The sequence below is a fragment of the Moschus berezovskii genome, chromosome 6 (genome assembly GCF_049115385.1).
Source record: "Moschus berezovskii isolate FMDL1 chromosome 6, NW_MosBer_1.0, whole genome shotgun sequence".
In the NCBI taxonomy this organism is placed as follows: domain Eukaryota; kingdom Metazoa; phylum Chordata; class Mammalia; order Artiodactyla; family Moschidae; genus Moschus; species Moschus berezovskii.
Genome location: NC_142465.1, coordinates 74,798,338 through 74,825,130, shown reverse-complemented (window position 1 = coordinate 74,825,130; position 26,793 = coordinate 74,798,338). Strand labels below are relative to the sequence as shown.

At 43.8% G+C, this 26,793-nt stretch overlaps 1 protein-coding gene across 1 annotated transcript in view; it reads right to left on the bottom strand.

Annotated features, from left to right (window-relative positions):
- The window catches only part of RFX4 (regulatory factor X4), a 165,081-nt gene that overhangs the window by 31,074 nt on the left and 107,214 nt on the right, over nt 1-26,793 (bottom strand). Inside the window, exons 9-14 of the mRNA XM_088837166.1 lie at nt 25,487-25,587; nt 23,420-23,478; nt 19,146-19,290; nt 14,254-14,348; nt 13,707-13,824; nt 353-472 (exon numbers count right to left, since the gene is read on the bottom strand). Of these exons, the coding sequence (XP_088693292.1) occupies nt 353-472; nt 13,707-13,824; nt 14,254-14,348; nt 19,146-19,290; nt 23,420-23,478; nt 25,487-25,587 (638 nt within the window). The remainder of the gene's footprint in view (nt 1-352; nt 473-13,706; nt 13,825-14,253; nt 14,349-19,145; nt 19,291-23,419; nt 23,479-25,486; nt 25,588-26,793) is intronic.

Genomic DNA, 26,793 nt, shown 5'->3' with positions numbered 1-26,793 from the left:
CCATTTCCTCCTCCAGGGGATCTTCCTGACTCAGGGATCCAACCCACATCTCTTATACCTGCATTGGTAGGCAGGTTCTTTCCACTAACACCACCTGGGAAGCCCCAATCATGTCACTCCTCTGATCAAAATCTTTGATGGTTTCCCATCACCATGGTGTCACCCGAGGCAATTCCTGCGTACACACATGCCCACTCTCAAGAAGGAAAAGACAGTGTTGGTTTCCCACCATCTGACCTTTTCACCAAAATTAAATTATCTGGGATGTGGAGCTGAAGAAACACAGAGCACAGACGTAAGGATACAAGTCAATGTGAGAAGAACGGCACATCCCAGTGAAGTGCCATCTTACCTGTGCTTCCTTCTCCCTTCATGGCTCGCATGAGCTCGTTGGCCCGCTCTTGGCAGTGCAGCGATTCTAACAGGTAGAGCACGTAGTCATCAAACATCAAGTGAATTAGATGAAAAGACCCTGGTAAGAGGAGATCCAAATGAAAGGTAAGCCGTCTCAGCTCAGGTGTGCCCTCTGGTCTGATTGATAACACATAGATCAGTGCTCTGACCACCTGTTCCAGACCCTCATTCCCAGTCAGGTACGAATCACCTTGTTGTCAGAGTTTGCTCTCCTTTGCCATCTCCCCTCCTAGCCTGGGGTTTAGCATAAGGTTAAGTGTTGGAGAAGACTCTTGAGAGTCCCTTGGACTGCAAGGAGATCCAACCAGTCCATCCTAAAGGAAATCAGTCCTGAATATTCGTTGGAAGGACTGATGCTGCAGGTGAAACTCCAATACTGTGGCCACATGATGTGAAGAACTGACTAATTGGAAAAGACCCTGACGCTGGGAAAGATTGAAGGCGGGCGGAGAAGGGGATGACAGAGGATGAGATGGTTGGATGGCATCACTGACTCTAGGACATGTGTTTGAATAAGCTCCGGGAGTTGCTGATAGACAGGAAAGCCTGGTGTGCTACAATCCATGGGGTCTCAAAGAGGTGGACACAACTGAGTGGACTGAAGTGTCTCAATTAATAAATTGAGCAAGTGAGTCTCTTCCTTGCTCAATTTATTAATAGGACATCATCAAAAATGGCACCTATTGAGCCATCTGTCAAAATGCATCTGAGCTCTTCCACTCACACTGTCCTCATCCTTGTCCAGGCACTCTTCACTTTGTTCAGCATTTCTGGACATAGTGTCTTCCATTTGTCTCTCTTCCACAAGCTTCTTATTCCCCTGATTAGACTGTAAGGATATCCATAGCAGGGACTTTATCTTCTAACTCACTGGTGTCTACCAATGTATGTGACATAATTCTAGGAGCATAATTGATGTTTTAAGTTAGCAACAAATGAATTATTTCCTTGAGTGTTTCTGAGACCTCTGTTTACCACATGGTGCTTACAAAAGGTATTGCTTGACAAGATTTGGTATCCTCAAGTAGTAGTCTTCATTTTAAACTTAGAATACATTATTTCATAAAAAGGGATATATGAACAATCATTTGGAAAGATTTTTCCAATGTGTCAGTCTTTGTGCTCAAAATATTATATTCAGTAATTCAATTTCTATAACCACCTTGTAAAAGTAGGTGCTTTTATTTCTGCTTTGCAAAGTCAAGTTGTTCAAGATAACAGCATACATTACTTCAAAAGCCTCTTTTCCTGCATGTTGTGCTGCCTCCATGGACTTGGATCCACATGTGGGAGGGTACTCCATGTTTGCGGTCAGAGAGAGGGGCCAAGCCCTCATCTCTAGTCCCATGTTTCCGCCTCTCAAGGGGACATCTCCACATGGATATACTGCTGCCCCATGAAGTGTCCAACACGTCTCACTGACCTCTCCTTTCCCCATTTCCCTTGCTCTTTTTAGAGGCCTTCTGAGACTCCCCAGCATTATTTATCTAATGATCTGATCATCATCATCAACACCACTATGACTGTCACCACACATTTATTGAATGCTCACTATATGCCAAGGACCTTGCTAAGCACTTAACAGAGAGTTCATCCTTTCAACAAACTGTGAGATAGGTGGTACTATCCTCTCTTGTGCTGTATTCATTTGAAAAGACTCTGATGCTGGGAAAGATTGAGAGCAGGAGGAGAAGGCGACGACAGAGGATGAGACGGCTGGATGGCATCACCGACTCAATGGACATGGGTTTGGATGGACTCCAGGAGTTGGTGATGGACAGGGAGGCCTGGTGTGCTGCAGTTCATGGGGTTGCAAAGAGTCGGACGTGACTGACTGACTGAACTCAACTGAACTGTGCTGTACTTAGTCACTCAGTCATGTCTGACTCTTTATGACCCAATGGACTGCAGCCCACCAGGCTTTTCTGCCCATGGGGATTCTTCGGGCAAGAATACTGGAGTGGGTTGCCATGCCTTCCTCCAGGGAATCTTCCCAACCCAGGAATCGAACCCAGGTCTCCTGCATTGCAGGTGGATTCTTTACCATCTGAGCCACCTGGGAAGCCCATTATACTCTTATGCATGAGGAAATAAGTCTCTCTATTGGAATTAAGCAGGGGTTGGTCTCAGGTTGGCCTGGCTCCAAATCTCTGTTCCCCTTTCCCATACAGATCCATCTGGTTCAGTTTCCTCATAGCACAGATGGGAAGATTAAAGGATTTGGTCCTCAGAAGGGCCACGTGAGCTGGGTGCTACACTTTTACAGGTCTCAGAAATAAGTTGATAAGGGCTAGTTGGGGATTTTAGGATGGCTCCTCTTAGGTGGAATTTATTTTCTCCTTTTTAGTTGTACCTGGCTTCTTTGTGCACATGCACACACACACACAGCACCTTTCAGTTCAGATAGATTGATTCTTTTGGTCCAGAAATGCCACAGAATAAGATTCCTGGCTTAACTCTGAGGCCCCCAGATGCCGCCAGGTCATGCGCATCTCCGCCAGTCCCTCCACAGAGCTCCAGGACCACGTCCCCCATCCTGAACTTGGTCCCCATTCTTCCTCCATTCCCAGGGTGCTGTGTCTGTTCTTTGACCCCATTTGGAATTCAGAACGTTCGGGTGTTTTTCAGTCATTGTGAGATGCAGACTTCCACAACTAAACTTTTCATCGACTTCCCCGGAATGAGTCCTGTGAGCCGTAGGTAGAGCACGGTGGGTCACAGCATGGGGCTGGATCAAACTGCCCAGGTTGAACTCTAGCTCTGCTACTTAGTAAGACTGGGATGAGTTGCTCCTTGGAAATGTTAGAAACAAAACCAGCTATTTACTGAGCTCTTGCTCTTTGGCATCCACTGGGTTAACTGCTGGAGATTTACTACTGCATTAATCCTCATCACAACCATTTGAGATGAGTGATACCCTCCTTCTACAAAGGAGGAAATTGAGGCTCAGATGGGTAAAGTTAACTGTCCAACATCACACAGTTATTAAGTGTCAGACATGGGACTTGAACCCAAGTCTGACTGATTCTGAAGTTGTTCTTCAAGCAATCATGCAATAAGGTTCTCTGAGAGGAGAATAGGCAACTCTGTTTTACAGAAATGCCATAATGAAGAAAAGCACATGTGCTTAATGAACAGTGGCTAAGGTCTCTTTTGCTATTAATGTTCTAAGATTAGAACATTCTAACATTCTAAGTCCTATGGGTGTGACTGTTCCATTCACAGAGTCAAAGAAGTCAAAAGACAGCAGCATATACCAAAAAGTTCCAAAGGGTCTCCACAATGAAGAAGTATTTGCTGAGATGTGGCTCTGAGTCAACAAGGACAGAAAGACATTATGAAACCAAATTAGAATGGAAAACCCTAGATAATAAAAATGGGTTTAGTAGTTCTAGCATAGACAGGCACCTTGGATCATCTACACAATACTCCTGCCTAATAGATAAAGAAACAAGATCTGATGAAGTGAAAACACTAAGATCACCCTCTTAGAAAATATCAGAGGCTGGGCTTGGTGGCCAGTACTCCAGGGGAAGTGTTGATTTGGGTATTCAAGCTCTCCTCCTAATGACTCTGATCAGCTACCCAATTGGTCTGATAATTTCAATCATCCTTCAGACAAGGAAAGTTTGTAGAGCTACTGCTGCTCGCTCACCACTGTGATAAGTGCTTTGAGTACAAAGGAAACTTCAAGCCCAGTCACTGACTCTACAAAAGCTACAGTGTCCTTGGTGAGCAGAAATCCATCCTTAAGATTATTAGGCAACAAGTAGTTCAGTGCCAGGATGTCATGACCATGGGAGCAGTTCAAACAGAAGGGAGGAACGCAAAAAAGGAAATTCAGAAAGACCGATGAGAGGAAGAAGAAGGGAGGGAGAAGGAAAGATAGAAGCATCAAAGAAAGACAGGAGAGAGGCAATTAGAGCTAACATTCCTGCTTTATTTCTTCCCTTAGCACTTAACACCATCTGCTATTCTATAGACTGAATTTATTTATCTTTATTATGTGCCTTTCTATACTAGATTGTAAGCTCCATAAAAGGAGGGAATTTTATGTCTTTTTATTCCCCCCCTCAACTGTTCTATACACGGTGTCTAGAACAGTGTCAGGCACAGGGGAGGCTCCATGGTTATTTGTTAGACAAATGAATCAAATGAGCAAGCACTGACCACTTACCATATGCACTGTGCTAGGCCCTTTTAATTGTGAAGAAGATATTATCTGCAGTTAACACATGGGGAAATGAAGGCTTGGAGGATTTTAAAGCACTTGCTTAAAGTTACAGAGCCATTGAGCATTGGAGTCTGTTATGGAAAAAGGTATTAGGATACAGACAAAAGGAGTTTGTTGTTGTTATATGATGACATAGTTAATGGCATCTTATAGAATCAAAGCATTGCTTTTTTCTTCTGAAACATTTCAAACATACGGAAAAGTACAAATAATTTTAAGAGAATTCCCTGGCAGTCAGGGGTTAGGATTTCACACTTCCTATGCAGGGAGCTTGGGTTCAATCCCTGGTTGGGGAACTAAGATCTCACATGCTGCAAGGGAAGACCCCCCCAGAAAAGAAGGAGAATTTAAAAATGAACACCCAGTGTACTCAACACCAAGCTTTATAAAATTTTAACATTTCCCATATTTGAATTTTTTTAAATTGAAGATAAAAATGAAGCCCCAATGTTCCCTTCCTTAACATGCTCTGACATAGCATGTCCTGACATAGCATGCCCTTATGTAATCACTGTCTCAAATCTGCCATTTATTTCTTCTTCAGTTGGCAGTTCTGCAAGTAGTAGTGCCACAAGGAGAGAGTCTCTATCTACTAGCTCTGACTTGTACAAAAGATCTAGTAGCAGCCTAGCACCCATAGGGCAACCATTTTACAATAGTCTGGGATTTTCCTCCTCTCCAAGTCCAATAGGCATGCCTCTGCCAAGCCAAACTCCAGGACATTCACTTACGCCACCGCCATCACTTTCATCACATGGATCCTCATCCAGTTTGCATTTAGGTAAAAAAAAAACCAAAACCCTTTTTATTCGTGTGTATACATGTAAGTGTGTTTGTGTGTATGTTTTATGATGTGTGTAAAATATTTAATGTTGGATAAAACATGCCAAATTGCTTTTGCCTTTAGATATTATCCTTTTGAAAAAGTTCTACTTTTGTGAAAATTCAAAGTGAGGGTCTGATGTACAGTAAGGTAAAGACCCCTATTGTATTTTTTATTCCTTTTATGAAATACAGTGGTGTTTTTTCTCGTCTGTGCTTTTGATTTGTGTGTGTTTTAGTTCATCTGAAAAGTCAGTTATTTATATGTGATAGTGAAATAAATTTCACCATCAAAAGTTTGTACACACCAAAAGCAAAATGTTAGTCACATAGTTATTGAACTTTAAATAGTTTAGTATGATGGTCTTTGCTTTGGTCTTTTACCAAAGGGTTATATCAGGGTATATGAATTGAGTATGTTTGTGAGTTAGAGAATCTTACTATGTATGGGTTTGGTCCATGTACTTCTGTTACTTTTGAATATGTTGTTTAAGAAAAAATGTTCTAGGCTTTTTGTACCCTTGTAATTGGGACATTTAGAACTTTGGTTTATATCTGTATATTAAAATTGCCCCCAGCCCAGGATTATTTGAATTGGTAGTAACCTTTTTCCTGCTCCAAGAAGTATTTAGCTATGTAGTTAACAGCATATTATAAGGGGTTTTTGGATATCAGAGGCTGTGTATGAATCCCTGTCTCTTCAAAGTATTTTATTAAAATTAGGTTTTGCATTTTTCTGTTTCTAGTCATTTCAACTTAAAATTGAGGAGTTCTATTGCTGATTTTTCGGAGAAGGCAATGGCAAGCCACTCCAGTACTATTGCCTAGAAAATCCCATGGATGGAGGAGCCTGGTAGGCTGCAGTCCGTGGGGTCACTAAGGGTCGGACACGACTGAGCGACTTCACTTTCACTTTTCACTTTCACACATTGGAGAAGGAAATGGCAACCCACTCCAGTGTTCTTGCCTGGAGAATCCCAGGGACGGGGGAGCCTGGTGGGCTGCCGTCTATGGGGTCACACAGAGTCGGACACGACTGAAGTGACTTAGCAGTAGCAGCAGACATAGCATGCCCTTATGTAATCACTGTCTCAAATCTGCCATTTATTGTTCAAACACATTTCTACATATATTTATATATCCACAAAAGCAAATGATATTGTTTTTTATTTTCAAATTTGATAGAAATGGTACCATATTTTACAGAGCATTCTGCAACCTGCACTTGATACCTTGGGTTTTTTAAGATCTATCCACACCAAGGCATGTTGCTCTCGTGTAATGGCCATGGCTATTGTGTGACCATAGCACGATTTATTTGTCCATTCTCCTGTTGATGGAACTTAGGTTATTTACATTTTTGACTACTGGAAACTGGCTCTAATGAATCTTTTTTTTTTTTTTTTGTACCTGCTGCCTTGTGTTTAGGACCAGAGGTAGAATCTCTGGGTCCAAGAGTACCTGCATTCTTAAATCTTATGAGGTAGTGCCAAACTGCTCACTAATATTTTTCACATGCTTACTGGTAGTGTAGGCAACACAGTATTTGCCATTTGAAGGGTGTGAAATGTTACTGTCTTTATGTTGAAGTGAAAGTGAAGTCTCTTAGTCGTGTCTGACTCTTTGCGACCCCATGGACTGTAACCTATCAGGCTACTCTGACCATGGGATTTTCCAGGCAAGAATGCTGGAGTGGGTTGCCATTTCCTTCTCCAGGGGATCTTCCTGACCCAGGAATTGAACCCAAGTCTCCTGCATTGCAGGCAGACGCTTTACCATCTGAGCCACCGTACCCTAATTTTTAGAGAGGTGCAACCTCTTTTCATATGATTATTGCGATTTGAATTTACTTTTCTGTGAACTATCTATTCATATTCTTTGCTCATTTTCTATTAGGGTATTTTTTTTGAAGATTGTATTTAAATTATTTATCACATATTCTTTTCCAAACACGAACAGGGTACATGTCAATAATATTTTAAAATTTTCCCTTGAAGGCCTTAAAATAATTTTTGTTAGAATTATTTTATGGATACCTTTCTGTTGCTATTATGAATGCAATATATAGATATGGACATACAGTCTGATACATAGAGATAGCTATTTTCTATTTAATGGTAAGAGTGCTAAGGATTTTTTAAAAACTGGTCAGTAACCTGCCTGAATTCTTATTTGTTCTATTAGTTTGTAGATTATTTTTTGTCAGCCACCATGACATCTATAAATAAAGACAATTTTGTGTTTTCCTTTCTGATTCTTACATTTCATTTCCTTTTCTTATTGCATTTGCTAGCACCTCCAGTACATAGCTATCAGAAACAGCATTAAAAGGCATTTGTTTCTTATTCGTGACTGAAATGGGAAAACTTCTAAAGTTCCACCACTTAGTACATTGCTTTCTGCAGGTTTTTAAAATACTCTTTGACGTATTAAATGAATTCCCTTCTGTTCCTAGTTTGCCGAGAGTTTTTAAAAGTTATACTTGAGGGCTGAACTGTATCAAATACACTTTTTCCTCTGTATCTATAGATGTTCATATGATTTTTCTCTTTTAACAGGGAAGACCTTTAATGTGTAATGTATGTTAATGAGCAGTTTTCTGACTTTGAATCTTACTTGAATTCTTGGCATACTCATCAACCATGATTTTAAAAAATTTGCCCTGAATTTGATCTGCTAGTATTTTATTCAGAATATTTTCATCTATATTTATGTGTGGTTGAGTCATAATTTCCTTTTCTTCTACAGCTCTTCTAAGTTTTTGAAGCTGAGATTATATCAGCTTCATAAAATTAACTGTATAGCTTTCCTTCTTTTGTTTTTATTCTCTAAAACACTGATTTTCATGTTAATTTTCATAAACTAAGGATTTTATGCTTCTTAAAGGTTCTGACCTGCCTCTTGAGAAACCTGTATGCAGGTCAGGAAGCAACAGTCAGAACTGTACATGGAACAACCGACTGGTTCCAAATAGGAAAAGGAGTGCGTCAAGGCTGTATATTGTCACCTTGCTTATTTAACTTATATGCAGAGTACATCATGAGGAACACTGGGCTGGAAGAAGCACAAGCTGGAATCAAGATTGCTGGGAGAAATATCAATAACCTCAGATATGCAGATGACACTACCCTTATGGCAGAAAGTGAAGAGGAACTCAAAAGCCTCTTGATGAAAGGGAAAGAAGAGAGTGAAAAGGTTGGCTTGAAGCTCAACATTCAGAAAACAAAGATCATGGCATCTGGTCCCATCACTTCATGGGAAATAGATGGAAAAACAGTGGAAACAGTGTCAGACTTTATTTTTTTGGGCTCCAAAATCACTGCAGATGGTGATTGCAGCCAGGAAATTAAAAGACGCTTACTCCTTGGAAGGAAAGTTATGACCAACCTTGATAGTATATTAAAAAGCGGAGAGTCGGACACGACTGAGCGACTGAACTGAACTGAAAGGTTTAGTAAAAGTTGCAATTTATGCCTGATTTTTTGAGGGAAGAGATCTTTTCATTTACTGTGATTATTAGTTGATCTTATTTCTAGCATCCTATTTCATGTTTTGAGTTTTATATATTTTTTTTCTAAACTTCCTTTATCGTCTCAATTCTTATCAGTTAAGTCTTAACATTTTTTCATTTTTCTTTCTATTCTAGTGATGATTCTCGGAGAAGGCAATGGCAAGCCACTCCAGTACTCTTGCCTAGAAAATCCCATGGACGGAGGAGCCTGGTAGGCTGCAGTCCATGGGGTCGCTACGAGTCAGACATGACTGAGCGACTTCACTTTCACACACTGGAGAAGGAAATGGCAACCCACTCCAGTGTTCTTGCCTGGAGAATCCCAGGGACGGGGGAGCCTGGTGGGCTGCCGTCTATGGGGTCACACAGAGTTGGACACGACTGAAGTGACTTAGCAGCAGCAGCAGCAGCAGTGATAATTCTATATCCTGCACATCTATTAAGTCCAAACTACACATTCTTTTCAACAAAATCTAAAGTTATGTAGTATTTCAAGACAAAGACCTTTAGCATACTCTAACTATTCCTGAAAGATTATCTCCCCCTTCCCTGTGTTTTATTGTTTCCTACAGTTTGATTTTACCTTTTTGAAACATACAACAAAAGTTAGTTTTTAAATTACAACCAAAAGTTACTTAAATTTGCTTATATATTTTAAATTTTCTTTCATCTTAAAGAAGGCCCCCTAATTCTTTAACAAGTCTTCCTGGGAAAATTGTGTGTGTTGTGCAGGGGTGTTGGCGGGGGTGGTCTATGCACTTCCTTCAATCTCGGTAGGTTTGTGACTGCTTTGATCACCAGAGCAAGGGTAGTGACACTTTCACTTCTGAGACTGAGTTGTAAGAGGCATTGCCGCTCCCTCCTTGGCACACTCGTTCAGGGGGCCTGAGCCTCCACAAGAGAAGTTCAACTGTTCAGAGGCCACCGTGCTGTGAGGAAAGTGAGCCACACAGAGAGGCCATCTGAGTGCACCCTGTCCTAGGCTCCAAGTCATCCCAGCCCAGGCACCAGACACCTGAGGATTCTAGAGGATTCCAGCCTCCAACTGGGTGAGCTCCAGCTTTTGAGTCCTCCTATCTGAGGTCCCAGATATCACAGAACAGAGGCCAGCCATCCCTGCTGGACCCTGAGTTCCCAGACATCATTGAACAGCGACCAGCCATCCCTGCTGGATCCTGTTCACATTCCTGACCCATCGAATATGTAGGCATAATATTATTTTAAACCATTACACTTTTGGTGAAAAACAATATCTAGAACATTGCTGTTTCTTGCATCCCAGAACTTAGTGATGATTTTATTTTTCTTCTTATTGAAATGCACCCTTTAATTTTTTTAAGTGAAGTTCTATGGGTGCCACAGTTCTCTGAGTTTTTGTATAACTGAAAATATCTTTGCTTTGCCCTCACTTTTCAATAATGGTTGACAGTTCTTTGTTCTCAACACTTGTCTTCTGGCATCTCTTATTACTCATGATCATCTAATTATTGCTCTTTTCTCTCATAGCTTAATTTTTTTTAATTCCATCAATATGGCTTTAGAAAAACCATCAACGAAGGGTAAACAGTTTATCTAGCCTTTTTTGTGCCATGCATCTGAGCCCAGGATATTTGTCTTAATTGTGGTAATTGAGAAAGCATGGCTTTTGTGGCAAGGCAGATCTGATTTTGAAACAGAGCTCTGCCACTTACCATATTGATTTTGGGCAAGGAAATTCTCCATCTCAGTAAAAAGATACCTATCATAGTAGTGTGGCCCTAGCAGGGGGAGCGCCTAGTGGGGGAGCGCCTAGTGGGGGAGCTCAGCTCATTTTGCTGTACATCCTGGGCAAGCCCTGTCTCTTCTCTGGGTTTCTGCTTTTTCTCTCCGATACAGGGAAAGCAATTCCTGCCTCCTGGTGCTTGGCAGGGTTGTGAGTGACATTTTGAAGGTCAAGATTCTGCAGTTTAGTAGGTTCTGGGTAAGAGAGGCAGGCCAGGACATCTAAATCTTGAGAAGCAGTCTGGAGGCTCTGTCCTTCACAGTCACTTGACCTGGGAGCTGCTCCCATGTGGCTTCCCCTGCCCTGCCTGAGTGGGTGAGCTTTGAGTCTAGGCCAGAACAAAAGTGTGTAGAAAGGTGAAAACTTGGGAAATGATATGTAGCCCCATCCCATTAGCCTTCAAATCCAAGGCAGCTTTCCACACCATTTCATGCTGAAGCACTTCCGGGAACTATGTTTGCCTTCTGGATGTTCCCAAACAGTGACAACAGGGGCATCTGGTGAAAACCCAGAGTGAAAGGGTAAAGACACCTGCCTGCCTCGGGAGCCAGGTATCCTAGGAACTGGACTCAGAGCAGTCAACCGCAAATGCGTTGTTGTTGTTGTTGTTTAAATAGAGTCTCTAATTTCCTCAGCTCCATTAGGATGAAAAGTTCATTGCCCACCACCCTACCTTTGCTGACTAATTTTGCTAGAAAGTGCTGCTTGCAGCAAAGAAAGAAAGTCTGGTTACTTTAGTTCACAGCATAGGCTCTTTCAGTGAAAAGGTATTAGGGAGAAAAAGAGTGAAAAGGAATTAAGGAGAAGAAAGGAGTCAACTACCTTTGAAAGAGGCTCTTCTGGGAAGAGGTGATAGAGTCCCTGCGGGATCATTGTGATATTCCACACGATCATTGTGACGGTCAGCCTGCTACGCAGACACACAAACACCCGCACCATTCACAGGGCCAGGATCGTGTGGGAGTTATAAGATATATAGAGCTGGCCCCTGCGGTTGGGGGTGGGGCCAGGGAACAGAGGGCTCTTTTTCCTAATTAGCTGTTTTTATACAGGGAACACATGACCCAAACACAACCACCAACTGTGTCTTTGACATATACAGGCAGAAAGGGGGAGCTGGGCTTTTGTCTGCCGCAAATTCTTTCAACTTGCCTGTCACCCCAAGCCGCAAAACTCAACAATGAGTCGGATGAGCAGGACCATTTCAGAGAGCGTGCTAAACGGACTTGGAGATAGGTATTATTTCCATCTGTTCAGGGTTGGAAAATACTGTAAAATTGAATTGGGTTCATATCTTTTTTCTTTCCATTTCTAAAAGTTTTGTGACCATTCTTTGCCATGTGCCTGAGTTTCCGGGTTAAAAAGAAACAAACACATTTTAAGGAATAGTATTTCTTAGTACTTATTCACTGAACTCTCATTGTTCTACTGTCCATAACATCAACTGTTAACTTAGTAAATACAAATGGATTTCAAAGACTATTACAACATCAACTACGTTCCCTGTCCAATGAAGGGTATTTGATAATATAGTCCAAGAATCAGCAAATTGAAGCATAAGATATAAAGCAAGGAGATGATGCTTGCTTTTTGGATGTGTACATATTTATTTGTGTGGCATCGTTTATTCTTTGATTCTAAAGCAATGAAAAAATCTCGAGTATTTTTTACCCATTGGCTTAACTGAAAGCAGTTATGTACAAATGGTTTTCCCAGAGCCAGAGGTAACATGTGCTAACACTAACTATGCTGAACTGGAAGTCATCAAAATGCCGTGTCTGATGTCACTGCCCAGGTAGTGGTCACCAGAGCATTTCCATACACAGCTCAAAGAGAATGTCCGTCTGTAGCCATGGTGCAGGCAGGTTCAGAGAACTTCCCAATGCTGAGATTAAAGAAATCCACAATAAAACACTTCTCCAATTGGGTAAACACAGTCTTTCACGGACAGAGCTGTTTAGAAAAAATAGTTCATTCTTTGTTTCAACACATATTCACCATGTTGTGTACCACAACTGAAAATACTGACAAGACCATAAAAAACTAGATGGGAAAGTGTCAGATTAAACCCAGACCAAAGCCCAGAGCTGATTGACTTAATTGGAGATAATGAGAAGCAAAAATCACATTTCTACTTGCAAAGTTAAACAGAGAACAAGGCAATTACTCTGAAAATTTACCAACAGCCCTTTGCTGAAATGCCTAGAAAATTGAAGGCCAGAGCGTTTTTGAGATTTCAAATGTCTGGATAATGCCTAGAAGTCCTACATCACTTGTTTAATGATGACCTGAACTCCGTGCATATGCCATTCTTTCTAATGAAACATAATATTCCCCCCAAGTCATTGATTAGATTCCTGCCCACAGAGACTATTAGAAGCACCTCTGGGCAGAGATTTCAAGTCCCATTAACACTGGAAAATAGAAGACAAGGACTTGGGGTAGGGATGTCTCCTGGAGGTGGTACAAACCCAAGGGGTCAGTAAAGCAAAGGGGAAAATGAATGTAGAAGTCCTTCATGAGGGATCAGCCTGGGGCATGTCATCAAAGAAACTTACCTACCCGCCACTGGCCTGTCAATCAAGCCATTTGCAAATGTTTGGACTCGGGCTTCTTCATGTGCCCAGTCTTGGCATAGCCACACTATGAAATTTGTCAAAATAGTCCTGTAAAAGTAGGCATGACTGGGGCTTCCAGAAAGAGGGGAGCACAGCCACTGCTGTTTACTCCTCTTTAAACTCAGATAGCAGTGTGTGCCAACCTCTCATCTTCAGATATGAATGCTTCTCCTTTAGCATGCAATGCCATCCTAACATCATGTCCCCCAGAACAGAGGACGTTTCCGGGTGATGTCCTTATGGTCTCAGAGACAACAAGACCATACCTAACTCTGGAGAGACGGACCTGATCCATGGAGCCCAGGAAAGGCGTTTTTGGTTTGGAGGGGGCTGGGGTGGACTTACCGAAGCTGGGGGCACTGTGCAAGGTCATGTCCCGGATCACCCTTGTGCCAAAACAGGACCACATCAAGAGAAACTGCTGGGCCACCTTCTTCAGGGATCCTTGTCTCTTGGCAGCCACCTAAGAGAGAGTGAACAGCTTTACGAGTGGTTGATTTGATCTTCATTTATTATTCTTTCTTATAAAAAATGACAAGAAGGTTTATGGGTCTCTAAGTTCAATGTCATGGAACGGTGGTTTTGACTTTTTATTTTTAGCAGCAAAAGTACACTCTAAGAAATGAAATCTTAAGTCAAGACTCAATGTGTACAACAGAAAAAAGAGATCCTGGCCTGGTTGAACCTGGGGAGGGAGCCTCAGAGTCTTGTCTCCTTTGACTCTCTTTGCTGTTTACCTCCTAAGGGGGGGCCCGAGCTTTGCCTTGGATCCCTAGGGCTCTGAGGCTGCCGAGGAAACACTCAGCTTAGCTTGCTGCTGGTGACCCAAGTGCCACCAACAAGAGTGATGGACTGCCATACAGGGCTGCGACGTTCCGCTCAGCTGACCCACCTTCACAACACACCGGTCCACCATGGTGTCCAGCCACTCAATGTAGGACTCGATGGGAGACTGCTCCTCCAGGAGGTGGTCAAATTCCTGATACACTGCCAAACAAAGGAGAGCCCCCCCATGCCATGTAGTTGGGTTTAAACAGAGACACATTCAAGGATTTAGAGAATACACCCCGACTTACCTTTCCAGGCTCATCTTCCATGCCTAGGAACACTTTCAACCATGGCCACCCCCAGCTTACTTGCCATTCCTGCAAACCTCTGCTTGGATTGTTTAGTCCATCACAAAACAGCGGAAATGATCCTCCTGTGAAATTCTATTTACCCTCCTATGTCCCTTGTCAGCAGAGCTGATCATTCTTCCTCTATACTTTCGTAGCCCTTAATTATTTGTATTCTTACCTTCACTATATCACGAAGAGCCCTTTGTTATAGTTAGGGGTGTGCATGGGTGTGTCCCCCTGCTACCTCTTTGTCTGATATCTTTATTAGCTGGTGCATTCCCTGTGACATAGCTCTTATCCAGCAAGTGCTTGCTTGTGCAAACAGGCAGACAAATGCTAATGCTTTCTTGCACTCTTTCGGCACATTTGATCATTCAAATGTTTCTGAACCATGATGGTATTGGCCCAGTAGCTGAACCAGCTTCTTAGTGCTTGAAATGGAGTAGATGCTTAATAAATATTTGTGGAGTAGAGGGAGCAATCTCTGTGCCTTCAGCTTCCACATTACTAACAGGAGGATAATCATACAACTTCACAACCTGTCTTCAGGCACGAGTTAAACAACTGAATCTAGAAGGATTTTGTAATCACTGAAGCACTGTAGAAAGTAGACATTGCTGTGATAATCTCCAATCAAAAACATCTTGTTTTATTATATTTTTTGTGTATTTTTGTTTGTGGGGCTTGATAAATCAAGCCATAATTCAGGAACCACACATTCCTACAGTTTTCATTTGTCTGAGCAATTTTTGTTCTTCCATTTTCCAGGACTGACCAGTTTGCTCTACTTGACTTGTGATAGCTTCTGCAAGAGGTCGGCTTGCAGGACCCAAAGTCAAACACTTCAGAATGAGAAAAGGCTTTCCAAACCCATTTAGTTGATCTGTGTCATTTTAGAGATGAGGATGCTATGTCTAAGAGGTCAAATGACCCCCTCAGAGTCAGAGGATGAGTTGGTGGCAGAACAGGAACTGGTACCACTTTCTCTTTGGTGGCACTTCCCCCTTCCTGGCACGGTCTGTGTGCCTGAGGTACTGTGTTTCAATCAATGATGATATGATGATAATGATCATGATTGCAGTGAAAGTGTTAACTGTGAACATTTACTGAGTGCTTGATGCATGCCAGGTACTGCCCTAAAATGTTTTATATGGACACCCTCTAACCTGAGACAACCTCCAGCGTGTATGTAAATGTCACGAGGCCAGAACCAAGAACAGTGCCTGATACTTGGTAACTGCTCAAATGTTTGTTGGAAGGATGAATGGCCCCCAGAGGTAGGTACTGTTATTACCTCCCTCTTTGACAAGTGAGGAAACAGAGGCACTCAGAGATGAGTGACTTTCCAAAGGTTTCACCTCTGGTTAGAGGCAAGTTTCAAATGCAGTGGGACTCAAGCACTTGCCTTGCAACCTCTTCACTACACTAGCTCTATGCTACATACCAAGAGCAAGGCACACATTGTCCCATTTAACCCCTTTGCTTTATCCCCATTTTACAGATCTAGTAGCCAGAGTCCACCAGAGCCAATGTTTGACTTAAGGTCTGTTGGGCATCCCAACCCCATGTTCTCACCACAGCACCACTTAACGTTCCTTCTAATCAGTATGCTCAAATCCTTATGTGCACTTTTTAATTGAAGGTAAATGAGCATCCCCAGCCAGCATCTACATCATGGACATCATGGTAACCCCCTCAAGAAAGAATCTGAAGACTTGTCAGTTGGTTGTAAGGGAAGAAGAGTGAAGTACACAGTTGCCCCTGGTCCCTCTCAGACTGGCCCTTGGTCCAGCTCACTTGTTCAGGGACTGATTTCCCAGCTGTCTGGAAGGAGCAAGACTGACACCCATGTGCCAGGCCATCTGCCTTCAGTCTTCCTCAAGCCCCCTCATCCTGTCCCTGCATCACTTAGTATGTTCCCTTAGGTAAAACTCATCCATTTGGAAGGGCTTCCCAGGTAGCACCAGTGGTAAAGAAGCTGCCTGCCAATGCAGGAGACATAAAAGACATGGATTTAACCCCTGGGTTGGGAAGATCCTCTGGAGGGGAACATGGCAACCCACTCCAGGATTCTTGCCTAGAGAATCCCATGGACAGAGGAGCCTAGTGGGCTACAGTCCATGGGGTTGCAAAGAGTCAGACACAACTGAAGTGATTTAGCATGCACACAAGCAACCATTTGGAAATTACTTGTTTGACTTCTAATTTGCCATTAAGCTCTAAGCTCCATGTGGGAAGGGCAGTGTCTATCTTATTCACTGTTCTCTGCTTAGCATCTAGCCCAGTGTTCGACCCAGGACAGGCATTCAGTAAGTACCAGGTGGCTTGACCTAAACTTCATTATGACTCCCTTCCTCTGCTGCTGCTGCTGCTAAGTTGCTTCCGTCGTGTCCGACTCTGTGCGACCCCATAGACAGCAGCCCACCAGGTTCCCCCATCCCTGGGATTCTCCAGGCAAGAATATTGGAGTGGGTTGTCATTTCCTTCTCCCAAAGAATGAAAGTGAAAAGTGAAAGTGAAGTCTCTCAGTAGTGTCCGACTCTTAGCGACCCCATGGACTGCAGCCCACCAGGTTCCTCCGTCCATTGGATTTTCCAGGCAAGAGTACTGGAGTGGGGTGTCATTGCCTTCTCCGTCCCTTCCTCTAGAAGAATACAAAGATTCAAAGGGCAACATTCTGCCCTTAGCCTAAAAAAACAAGAAGCGTGCATGCGTGCTAAGTCACTTCAGTCATGTCTGACTCTGTGCGACCCTACGGACTGTAGCCCGCCAGGCTACAGTCCATGGGATTCTCCAGGCAAGAATCCTAGAGTGGGTTGCTATGCCCTCCTCCAGGGAAGAAAACAAGAAGAGAAAGGCCCAACTGTTTCTTTTCAGGAGAGGCAGTAGTGACCAGCAGAGGCTCAGCACCTGGCCCCAAAACAAGCAGTGGTGATTGTATGTTTCCTTGTGAGTCTGGGTCACAGTTTCTTCCCCCACAAAAGCTGGCAAGAGGAGAAGAGAGCTGAGTCCAATGCTGCTAGAAATGGTGAGCAAAACCAGGAAGCTGGATCATTCTGGGCTTTCACCCCTCTGTTTGGTCCTCCACAACCTTTGCTGGGCCCCTCCTCCACACCTGGCCCTGTGTGAGGCCCTGGGGGCATGACCAACAGCTAGCACTGTTAGGGTGCTCACAGTCATGCTCTCCATTGCCTTCCAGAAGGAAAAACAGGACAGGGAGCATGACTGTAAAAACTTGGAATGGTCCTGGAACATCTGAAGCTTGCCCACATCTCATTATTTTTGTCTGTTCTGGCATGCACTAGTGCATGGTAGGGACAGGAAAACTAGACCTGGATTCCAGGTTCAGCTCTACTACCTTGGGCAAGGTTCACTGGCTCAGGGAGGCTCAGTTTGCTCATATGTAATATGGGGGTGATAAGTGAGTCTTCTCTCATGACACAGGACCTGGCATAAACTAGGCAGTCTATCAGCAGAATTATGATTTTAGTGACAATCTCTAACATTCTCAACAGGGGAAAGTAGGCTGGAGACTGTTGCAGAGGAAGAAATATGAGCCTGAGAGGAGCTCTGAGGTCACCAGGAAAGAAACTTGAGGGACGTGGCCCAATGTTTCAGCTGCTCCATTTGCTTTTGAAAAGAGGTCTCTAATAGGAGCAACTTTGAGAACTCTGTTTATAAACATGACCTACTTAGGTTGGAGGCAGAAAGTCTTCCTGCAAGACAATAGTGTTGAGGGGGTACAGTGGAAACCGAAGGGGCTGGGGGCTCTCAGGAGAGCTGGTCCCTCTTCTCAGGGGCACCCCACTCTGCAGCTTCCCAAATGATGTCGCTATGAGGGTCTTGGGTCTTCCTCCTCTCAGAAGATGTAGCAGCTGCCATATCCCCTTCCTCCAGGATGACCTCAGCACCAAGCTGCCTGAGAGCTAATGCAGACTCACCCCCTGTCCTCATGCTCGCTTCCCCCAGCCCCCTAACCCCCACGGCATGAGAAGGGCCAGCTGAACGAAGGAAGGAAGAAGTCAACAGACTCTGGTCTAGGGGCTTCCCCAGGCAGAGGCTGTGATGGGCTGTTGAGGAAAAGCACAGATGTGTTAAGGATGGTGGTATTCTGTAGTCCTCCTGTGTCCTCTGCTGCCAAGAACAGCAACCCGACCATATCAGGATAATATCTGGAGCAATAGTCTCCCAATCTCTGTCCACAGGGGTCACAAGTTCACAGAAGTAAGTCACCATCCACTTTCTTCTTAGATATCTACTGTGATTGACAGGTTCACCTGCCAATAGGTGGGCTGACTCCTGTGACTCTCCATGGAAAAGCAGGCACACATCTAGTTGCCTGCAGGCTGACGTACACCAAGAGAGTTGGCAAGTTTTGTTCCTCATTTGTTGATGCCACCCAGGGAATGGCAGCTGGCACCGAGGGCCCTGTGTCTGCCTGACATTGTGTCCTGCCCGACATCCCAGAGCCCATTTTCCCCAGCAAGGTGGACCCATGTCCATGTAAATCAGCTGGCTGCTCCACCTGGGCCGACCCCTTTAACAGGAACAACAGGAGGGATGGGATCCCAGGGAGGAGGGCAGGGTGGGAGTGCCACTTTGTTTACCAACATACTCTTTCTTTTTGAACAAATAGAAAGACACACGCCCTGGTGGAGCATCTTACACTGGATGATGAGCTTCCGGTGCTCATCACGAGTGTCCTCCATAGTGTAAAGTGTTTGCTTGGTAATGCTGTTGAGGTCCACATTCCTCCAGTCTTCCAGCATTTGGAACGTGATGTCTGCACTGTGGATCACTGTTCGAGATGCCTGGAAATCCAATCCAATCAACTCATTAGCTCATGGGTGTTAGGTTCAAACCCTTCCCTTCACTTCCTTTCAGTTCTTTTTAATGAGTCTGCTCATGGGGCTTCGCAAAGTGCTTTGAAATTCAAGAAAACTCAGAAGATGAGTCTGTTACTTGGAAGATCTGTATACTGTTTTCTGTGGCTCTCTCCTCATGTCTCTGTTTATAAGAAACTATCCCACAGTGGCCTAGGCCAGAGCAAACCTGCTATTCCTCACCCCTTCTCCCCCGCACCCTCCCACCCCGGCTTTGGTCTTGACCCGGTGGAACAGTGGGATGAGGCCCAGAGATCTATCAGCCTCCTGATGGGAGCTTGTTGTGTGAGAGCTCTGTGTTTAACAATCCATGTCTCTAGCACCTGAGAATTGACAGGCTCAGATTTTGGAAAGGTCCCACTACCCTTGGGACTATGATAGATTTCAACTTCAGAAATGTTACAAGGTGTATTTTTCATCTAAATACATTCTGAAGCAGTTTATGGTCTACCTTTTTGTTTCAGTTTTTATGTGACTACAATGACTAAAACAAAGATGAATAACTGAGATAGAAGAAAAGGAAACCTATACCTTACAGCTCAGTGGTTTGTTAATGGAAGTGTGAATGTGAGTGTGTGTGTGTTTAATGTGTGGCTTCCCCAGCAATCCTCATAGAATTTAAATTTGAGAGCTGGAACAACAGCTAGAGCTAGCAAGTTGGAACAATACTGATAAAAGCAAAGAAAAACATTTCCAGAATCATTTCCTTTCCTTGCATGTTTTCAAAATTGTCTTTAATAAAACAAGATTTCAAAGACACGTGGACCTTTTAAGTCTCCTAATGCTTGTGAATTGCCAATCAGATGTAAATACTGACAGCCCCTTCTATACGTAGACTGTCCGAGCACAGGTAAAATCTTTCTCATATCAGTGTAGAACGCTTTGCAGGACACAGGCAGCCAGAATATATGAATATATGAAAGGTGAGTTGAGTTGATTTCTAATGATAATGAGAACAACTGAATATGGAAATTTCAGATTCAGGATTCAAACATACTGAGTTCAAATCCTGACCTTGCTGCTGACCAGCTGATTGATCAGAGGCAGGCAAGGAGTTTAATTTCAGTTTCCTGACCTCTAAAATAGATATAATAGTATGCATCTCTTTAGGAGGGCCATTGTTGGATATTCCTTGGGGTAATGTTTGCAAGGGGCACAATTCGGGGAGTAAGAACAAAGTAAATGGGCCTTCTGTCCTGCAGGTCGGTTCTCTTTGTTGGGAGGGCACTGACACCTCAGGGGACTTTGCACTGACTGCTCCTGCTGCTGGAATGTTCTTCTCTCACCCTGCCCTGGCCTCCCAGCCATCACGTATGCTCCAAGTGAAGTGCAGCACCCATGCAGAGGCCTTCTCTAGCCACATTATCTGAATAGGATCTAAAATGCCCAGTTATCCTCTATTTCCACTCACTTTCCTTCATAACACTTATCACTTTTCATTATTTTGGTGTTTTATTTTCCTACTGAGGCCAAGTGTCTGGCATATAAGCATAAGTATCTGGTACACACAGTAGGCACTCAAAGGATTTTGTGGGATGAATGGATGAGCTATGAATGCCAAGTTGCCCACTTAGTATATCCAGAAAGGCCTGAATATTTGGCTCTTGGTTTTAAGTATCTGGGAGGCAGTGGGGTGGGGATTTGGTCAGATGTTGTTTAGTCTGACTTGCTTTGTGTATGTCAGGAAAGCTCGCCGGGATATTAGCTGAGATGTTACGTGATGTTTCATCCCCCTCACTAATCCTGATCCTTTGGCTGGTCCAGGAATGTGTCTGGTGGCTGTCCAGTGAAGACGGGAAAGGTAGCAATTGCTGATTAACTTACGTACTGTCTGTGTGGAAAGTGGAGAGCGTGTGTCTGTGTGTGCACATGAGCATGCAGGCTGTTGTGGGCATGCTAGTGGGTGCTTTTATTACCTGGTACATTAAAGGGTCACGCCTTTCCACACTTCCTAAGTGTCTAGTTCTATGTCCTAAAACCATATCTATTTCCCTGATGTAACCCTAAGATTGGCTCTTCCAAGCAGGGGAAAAGAACCGAAAGACAGTCACCCTCAGAAATATGACAATGTTTCTTTTTTTCCTTTTTTAAAGAATATCTCAAATCAATTAATTTTATACACACATTAAAATATTTTCTATTTAATAAATATGTAAGCTATAAAGACAAAAATGACAATTCCCAAGACCCAATACCCATGATGAATATGACTTTCCATGAGCTAGAATTTACCATCCTTAACGGCTGGAAATGTTTGCTTCAATCAAATTGCTGATTTTGTTATTATAAAATTATTATTGTTTGTGTTTAAAAAGATATACATCTATGCAATATAAATTTAGGAGAAAACATTTAACAAGAAACTTTTGATCTTTATGGGTAGATGTTACGTGTTTAGTGATACTAATAGAACCCTCAGGCTTATGTCGAGTCCATCCTAAAACCTTTCGATGGAGAGAGGTAGGATTTGAAAACTAACCCTGGCAGTGTTTATTTTGTTAATATTCATCTTATTTCCTGAATCCCATCCATCTGTGAGGCTCTACCCTATCCCAGAACGGTGCCCCGGGGTGGCCTCTGTGACAGCATGAGTGTGGAGGGTCTCCCTCTGGTCTCCCAATCACCCTTTGTGCCATTTTATTCCAGGGGCAGGGCTGGAACAGTGAGGTGTGTGTGTGTGTTGGGAGGTACTTTTATACTTTCTGGTTCCTGGCCTGGAGCCTTCCTTCAGGCCACTCCAACTAGAGACCCCCATCACCACTTCGACCTTGAGTAACCAGCACCAATCTGAAACCAACAGTGTAAGGGAGAGGTTACAGACCCAAACAGGTAAACAAGGCAGACAGGTGACACTCATGAGCAGGGTGAGCCAAGCATAAGAGAAAGTGGGGATGATGAAGAAGAAGCTCAGCCCATCCAGCTGCTTGCTACCCTGGGGAAATTAGTTCTGGGGTGGCAGCTCTTAAAAGTTTTCTATAGAAAATGTGGGTGTTTAGTTGTTATCACCTAGTTTCCACTGTTAGTGACTAAATGAAAAAATATTTTTGAACCTATGCCAGTCGAACAAAAATAACGTCACACCTCTGAGGGCCAGATTTGACCTGGAGCCACCAGTTTGTCCCCTATGCTTTAAGGTCATTCATATTTTAATGAATGTTAGTGGGCTGCCTCAACAGATTTAGATCTGCTTCCTTGAGGTGCAAAATGAACAGAAATGCAAAGATTTACGCCTTCAGTTAGAATTACAGAACTAGAGTGGAATCTTCTAATTTTTACTATATATACCTTTATTAGTTTTATTTATTTTTTTGTAGTAAGTACATATCACTTCTGTGCTAAAAAGAACAGAAATCTGGGGCAAAACAAAATTGGGGTGATTCTGCACCCCCCTAGGTTACATGTGGCAGTGGTGAAGGCATTCTTGACTATCGCAATTGAAGTGGTACTTGGGGGTGGGCAGCCTTACTGGCATCGAGTAAATAGAGGCCAGGCATGCTACTAAACATCTACAATACACGAAACAACTCCCCACAATAAAGAATCACCCAGCCCCAAAAGACAACAGTGGCTGAGAAACCCCGACATCCTCAAGCAAAACACAAACTTGTGGACCTAGAGAATCTGAAGGGTTAATGGACAAATGACATCAGAAATTATTTTCTATGTTAGCTGAAACAACTTAGTGATTGGTTAACATTTCAATTCTTTATCTGTAGTAATTCAAGATAACAGTGAGAGTGTACTAGTGTTTTTTAAAAGACTTTTTTGATGTGGAACCATTTTTAAAGTCTCTATTGAATGTTACAATATTGCCTCTGTTTTCTCTTTTGGTTATTTTGTCACAAGGGATGTGAGACCCTAGCTCCCAAACCAGAGATAGAACCTGGACCCCCTGCATTGGGGGGTAGTCTTAATCACTGGACCGCCAGAGAAGTCCCATGAGAGTGTACTGTTAAACAGCCACATTCTGATGGAGCCTCTCCAGAGTTTCCCGTGGATTTGCCCCTCAGTTGCAATGACTTAGCAGTAGTTAGAACGTATAATACAGGACAGCTACCTGGCAAAGGTGATTTAGTGATGTTTGCCGTCTCAGGATTTGGGAAAATCTTCTTGACACTGCAAGAAGAAAAGAGTGAGTATGAAATACTTGCAAGCTTTATGGTCTGACCTGGGATTTTCCGGGGGCGATTTTCAAAAGTAGCTTCCTTATTTGCCTAACTTTGTCTCATGGTCCAACGCTATTTTCTATTCCCCACTGATGAAACCCTGCATCTGCTCTTTTGTTCTCTTTGCACAACTATTTCCTAAGATGCTGATATTTGGGGTACATATTTCAAAGTTGCCTGCACTCCACACTGGCAGGTGTGAGAAATTGTGGCGTCAATCAACCGTGAGTAAAAGCAATTATTTACTTGTCTTTCATTTCGCTAATTGCAAGTTCAATCTCTTCTCCCCATAAATAATTGCAGGAATCGAGTGGAAGCTTTGAAGAAGGCCCTTCAAAAAGTAGTGTATCTACTAGGAAACCTTGATTGAGCAGGGTTGCTTCTAGGATGGACCCCTGGGCAGCACCTTGCATATGGCTTTGTATTCACAATCTGTTGTTTTCAACCAATGGTCTCCATGCCCTATTGGTGTGTTCTGATGACTGGGTCCTCTGCTAACATAACAGGCTGATGCTTTGAAGTGGGGTGATCTTATATCTGTAGATTTTGAAGCAGACAAGCCACGTGCCAGTCCGAGATTGTTGTCCTTATAGAGTCCTTTGGAGAGGTGTATGTCTCTACTCCTTGGAAGTTCTCCAAGTGCACCCCCAAGGCTCCCTGGGGAGAGCGGGTGTTTCCAGGCACCCACAGGTGGCAGGTGCAGCAAACCTCCTGGCTTCAGACTTTCAACAGGTTTGTTTTGCCAGAGTGATTAAAATGGGCACGGGGCATTCTTCTCATTAATTTCTGAACTGGTCAAGAAACAATCAGAAATCTCTCTGGGATTATTCCAATTTGTGCTCAGAGCCAGCTTGGTTGGAAAAATAGGGCGTGGGGTGGAGGAATGAGGGGTAGGTGGGTGGGGTGGGGGGACAGATGAACTTCTAATTTTCCAGGGCGATCAATCGTTAATCCTTCTCCTTAATTACTTTTTCTTTAACTTTGTGATGTGGAATTTAGTGCTCGTGAAAAGAAAAGAACTGAGAGCCGTGAAATAAAGCGGGCTTTATCAATAGGTGATGGGCACGGCAGGCGGCCTCAAAGGGAGACTGAAAGGCCCCCTTTGCCTGTGGAGAGAGGGTAATTTGATCTCCTTCATTTTTCTTGCTGGCACTTATTTCGGGCAAGAATGGCAAGCTGTATTCAAATGGGGCTCTAAGAAACATATACCTCAAAATTTTGTTTTGCTTAAAATCATTTCATCTTTACTTAATGGCACGTGAGATTTTCCACAAGTATGGACACACTGAGCCAGAGAAACAGGCCCAGTTTTCTCAGGCAAAATGAATGCTAGGGGACTGAGTGGTGATGTTTGTCAGAGAAAAGATCCACAGTCCCAATACCCTGTGAGAAATATTCATTTTGCTTTCCCCTTAGGCAGAGAATTAAATATGTGGAGCCCCGGAGCTGTTTTTAGTCTTCTGTTAGCCCCATTTTGTGGGCAGGAGCTTTGGGGAAATCTCAGTTTTAGGGTCAGAAAGATGTGAGTTCAACTTCTGGCCCCTAATTACCAGCTGTATGGCTGTGTAGCTTTGGGGAACTTTCTTTGCCTCTCTGAGCCTCATCAGCAGAAAAGGCATATTGTTTCTACATCAGCGAGCGAGTGAGGATTAACGAGAATAAAAAGTGTGGCGGTGACAGCAGAAACGTGGACGTCAGACAGACAGACCTGCCTCTGCCACTGACTACGTCTCTGAACCTCTTTCATTTTCTGTAAAGGAGAGGTGTGCCACCCGTAATAAACATTTTGTAAGGATTAACTAAATTAATGCATGGAAAGTGCTAAGCATAGTACTCAGTGCTTTGTAGGCACCAGTAAATTGTTAGCTCTTATTGTTATTTTATTAACAACCCGTGTCAAATAGTTGGTATTAAAATGTTACCCTCCCTTCCCCTCTGCTTCCAAACTTAGTACTTACATTCAAACTTGATGTTTCGCAAATTTTCTGGGAGGTCATGGAGAGCCACTTTTAGCCACTCATCCAGCTGCTTAGCAAACTTCCGGATCACCTGAGTTAAGCTAGAAAGAGAAATGACACATGGTAAGCGCCTCGTGGGCTTCCCAGGTGGCTCAGTGGTTAAAGAATCCACCTGCCAATTCAGGAGATGTGGGTTCGATCCCTGGGTAGGGAAGATTTCCTGCAGAAGGAAATGACAACCCACTCCAGCATTCTTGCCTGGGAAATTCCATGGACAGAGGATCCATCCATGGAGGCTGCAAAAGAGTCAGACACAACTTAGCAACTCAACAATAGCAACAAAGGGCCTCATGTGTTCCCTACAGTAACAGGGCCACAGTCCTCCCTGCAGGGCCCTACAGAGTCTTATGATCTCTGATGGTGTTTTGACTGCAACCATTAGGAGTCACTGAAAGCAGCAACCTCAGGGACGGAGCAGGAGTGGGAGCTAGTGGGTCTGAGAAGGGCGCAGAAAGAGCATGTGGTGGTGCTCACACTGGTGGATGAGGAGACACACGTAGACAGGTGTGGGGAAAACCCACTGTAAGGCTTGGCGGCATCCCGGACTCTCTGCGAGTAAGACTCCATCCTTCACAGTTTGGAAGAGGCTTGTGGGAGGGGTGATGAGAGTGGGTCGTGGGCCTGAGAGCACCATTTGCAATTTGCAATCTCCTCTTCGGGCTGCCCAGGCCTGTCCAAGCCCCTCAGCAGGGCAGGAACCCCGTCTGCCACTTGCCGCCACGCCTGCACACCCAGCTGGGGCTTGGGCTTGCTCAGATGCTTCCTCTTGGCAGGAACTGGGAAGCAACCATGCATTTTTAAACTGACAAAAACAATCCTGACACAGACCTTGAAACCATGTCCTATTTGGAAAGTCAAGGACTGTTTAGGGGCAGGAGGTGGGACGGGGGTAAGAGGGGTGAAGGGTTGAGGGGGCAGTTGGTTGCAATATGAGATGAGAATTTGCAGTTGAGGAGACACTGAGCACCATTTTCAGGCTCTTGCCATCAAAAGAATCCACTCTTCACCCTGGGATCAGTGTCCTCTGTGGGGTCTTCCTTCGCCATGCCGGCCACAAGGACTTCTGCCTGTGCTGACCACCCACACCATCCTTGCCTTCCACCAACACCACCTACCTGCCCTCATTCAGTCTCCCTCTGATTCTTCCCCCAAGCTGGAAAGTCCTGGGTTTCTCGGCTCGCCCACTCTTCCCTTTTCTGTGACTTACTCCAACCTTCTCGGTGCCCCTCACACTTCCAACCCCCCAA